This window comes from Gekko japonicus, unplaced genomic scaffold (genome assembly GCF_001447785.1).
Source record: "Gekko japonicus isolate JY-2015 unplaced genomic scaffold, Gekko_japonicus_V1.1 scaffold889, whole genome shotgun sequence".
Lineage (NCBI taxonomy): Eukaryota > Metazoa > Chordata > Lepidosauria > Squamata > Gekkonidae > Gekko > Gekko japonicus.
Window position 1 is genome coordinate 721,870 of NW_015165262.1, and position 3,220 is coordinate 725,089.

The 3,220-nt window shown below is 48.9% G+C and overlaps 1 protein-coding gene across 3 annotated transcripts in view; it reads left to right on the forward strand.

The window, feature by feature from the left end:
- The window catches only part of MICU1 (mitochondrial calcium uptake 1), a 267,507-nt gene extending 264,488 nt beyond the window's left edge, over nucleotides 1-3,019 (forward strand). For all 3 annotated transcript variants that reach the window (XM_015410185.1, XM_015410186.1, XM_015410187.1), the window contains one exon: nucleotides 2,579-3,019. In XM_015410185.1, the coding sequence (XP_015265671.1) occupies nucleotides 2,579-2,739 (161 nt within the window). In that variant the 3' untranslated portion in view covers nucleotides 2,740-3,019. The remainder of the gene's footprint in view (nucleotides 1-2,578) is intronic.
- The last annotated feature ends 201 nt before the right edge of the window (nucleotides 3,020-3,220 follow it).

Sequence of the window (3,220 nt, forward strand, 5' to 3'; positions counted from 1 at the left end):
GGGGGGGATTGGGGCAGCCGCTACGTTGCTGAACTCTCCAAACAGGATGAGGAACTACTGGGGGGGATGCCTGATTGTACACGAGACCAAGAGGGCTTGGTTTACTCCGGAAACAGACTCTATGTGCCTTTCTCTCTCCGCAGGGAGGTCCTCCAAGCGGCCCATGGGAACAAGCTGGCTGGGCATTGGGGCTTTGTGAAGTCCCTGCAACTTCTGCGCCGTCAATTCTGGTGGCCACACATGCGCAAAGATATGCTGGACTTTGTACGTTCCTGCCAACTGTGTGCCTTAACGAAACCCAGGGGTGGAAAATCTCCAGGTCTCTTACAGCCCTTGACAACCCCCAATAGACCATGGGAAGTCATCTCGATGGATTTCATCACGGATCTGCCACTCAGCAAGGGGAAATCTGTTATTTGGGTGGTGGTTGATCTGTTTTCCGAACAAGCTCACTTCATTCCCCTGCCCTCCCTGCCTACGGCTCAAAGACTGGCTAAAGCTTTCCTTCAACATGTCGTGAGACTCCATCTCTTGCCAACTAAGATAATTACGGACAGAGGCACACAATTTGTTTCTAAATTCTGGAAAGAACTGTTAACCATCATGGGGGTGGAGCAAGGGCTCAGTAGTGCGTACCACCCAGAGACTGATGGACAGACAGAACGAGTTAACCAAACTTTGGAACAGTATTTGAGATGTTTTACAAACTATCAACAAAATGACTGGTGTGACCTACTACCACTGGCAGAATACTGTTATAATAACACTATGCATGTCACCATGGTATGTCACCTTTCAAAGCTGTTTATGGTTATGATTGCCCTCCTTTACCTTTTCTAGGGGGGGACAAACCTCTACAACCTACTGATGCTGGTTCTTGGTGTTAATCATTGCAAGCTGTTTGGCCACTTTTATGCCAAACGTTGGATGCGGCAAAAGCCGCTTATAAACTGCAGGCTGACAGAGATAGGGTGGGTGGTTGGGATCTGCAGCCTGGAGACTTGGTGTATGTGTCTACAAAAAATATGAAGTTAAATAGACCTTGTAAAAAATTGGGTTGGAAGTATATTGGACCTTTCCCAGTCCGTAGGATGATCAATGAGGTTGCTGTTGAGGTAGACCTTCCCAAAAATCTGAAATCATTGCACCCGGTTTTCCATATGAGCCTCCTGAAAAAGTACTCGGATGTCTCCCAGTGGAGGCCAACACAGGCGTCCCCTCCCCCAGTACTGGTGGAGGGTGAGGAACATTTCGAAATTGCAGACATCCTGGATTGTAAGTTCCCCTTGTATTTTCCTGTGTAGGTGTTTACTGTCTTTTGCTGCTACATCTGCGGAACTGCTCAAGGTCAACCAGCTGGAGGTGGGATAGAGTTATGGCATTGCTTGGCTTATTATGTATCTCATGCCTGAGAACTGAACTAGTGTTTATGTTGCAGAACCGTTGTGTTCCCAAGGAATTGGGCGCTCGTTTTATCTGCCTTCCCGCCAGCGGGAAGTGGACTCATTGGTCCTCACCTGGTTCAAAGTTCCTTTATTATGTTTCCTTAGGGGGCTTGTAGTTATTCCTAACAATGCTTGTGTTCTGATCTAATCATCGCTTTATAATAAACTCTACTTCTTCAAACGTGGATTTATTCAAATGCATGGGGAATCGGACACTCATTAGCATATTAGGCCATCCCCCATGCCTTCCCTTGGCTTGCTTGGGTGCCCCGTGGCTGCAGGGAGCCCAGGCAAGGCGGCCCTTGGACAGGCCGGGGAAGGCATGGGGAGTCATTTATATTTATTTATATTCTAATTTATATCCCGCCCTACCTCCTCGTTCCTTCCAGGGGGGCCCTTGGCCCACCCGCCTCAGAGTTGCGGGGGTGGTTCGCTCTCCAGGCCTTCCCTCTGGCTACGCACGCAAAGGTTTTAGCTGTAGTGGGCGTGGCCAACTCTGAAGCCAGCCGGAACTCCGTTCCTGTGCGTTCCTACCCAAAATTAGCCCTGACTTTGAGAAGTGAGCCTCGGTCACGTGTCCGATCACTCTGTTACCTGCTTCCCCTCTTCTTATATGTTACGAGAATTGCACACTTCTCTGTGCTCAAAGAGTGCATCCTGCATAAGAGAATGAAAAAGGCTACAGGGTAGTTAGAAAGGAAAGGACGTCTTTTGTGCCAGAGAGGTGTATTGTGAGCGGGATGTGTGTGTGTCTGGAGGGGTGAGCAGCATGACAGACTCTGCTTCCCTATGCCACTACAGCAGTTGCAGAATTCACTGTGTGATGCTTTGCTCATTGCTTCCCGTTTTAACCCTCTTCCTCAGTCCCAAAAGGTTTGAGTGCAGTAACTTAGGGGCTGCACCAGCTGCTCTGTTGTGGTTTTTGGACTTTGTAAGTATGATAACACACTACATTCATGTCAAAGTGGGACGAATGCCAAGTGACGGTGAAGACAAGCCCCAGAACAAAAGCCTCAAATCCCTTTCTAATTCTGCCCTAAAGCTTTTGGGCTCCCAAGATTTATGGAACAAATATATATGTTTAAGACTGTCTTAGTAACCATGTTTTTCTCCCCTCCTCCTTCTTCCGCTAGGGAATGGAGAGCTGAGCAACAAGGAATTTGTCGCCATTATGAAACAGCGGCTCATGAGGGGCTTGGAGAAGCCCAAAGACATGGGCTTCACACGACTCATGAGGGCCATGTGGAAATGCGCACAAGAGACTGCGTGGGATTTCGCCATGCCCAAACAATAACCACAAACCAGGAGGGAAGACACCACGCAGCTGGGGAAGCATGGATACCGCTGAGCTGCCTCTGCATGCTGAGGGCCATCTTGTTTGATGCTCAGTGGGTGAAGGCCTCCTCCCAGGGAATTACAACCTTTTGCTGCAAAGAAAGAAAGGGAGGGCGGGAGAAACTTGCCAGGCAAAGACTGTTAACTACAAACGTTCCTTTAAAAGACCTAAGCAGAAATCCGAGCACGCTGTGTCTTCAGCTTTTATCTTCAAAATGCTGCTCCCCCCCCCCCCCCCCGCCACCACCCTTTGTCTTTACCTCTCAGGAAGAAAAACAAATGGACCACCAGAGCAATTAGCTTTGACTACTGCAGCTGCTTGCTTGATCTCCCGCAATAAACTCCTGCATCCAATAAAAGGCCGATCCTGGTGGCCGCTTCGAAGAATACTGCTTGCATCAGCTTTAGACAGACCTTGATGCATCGTTGGGGCAGGAATG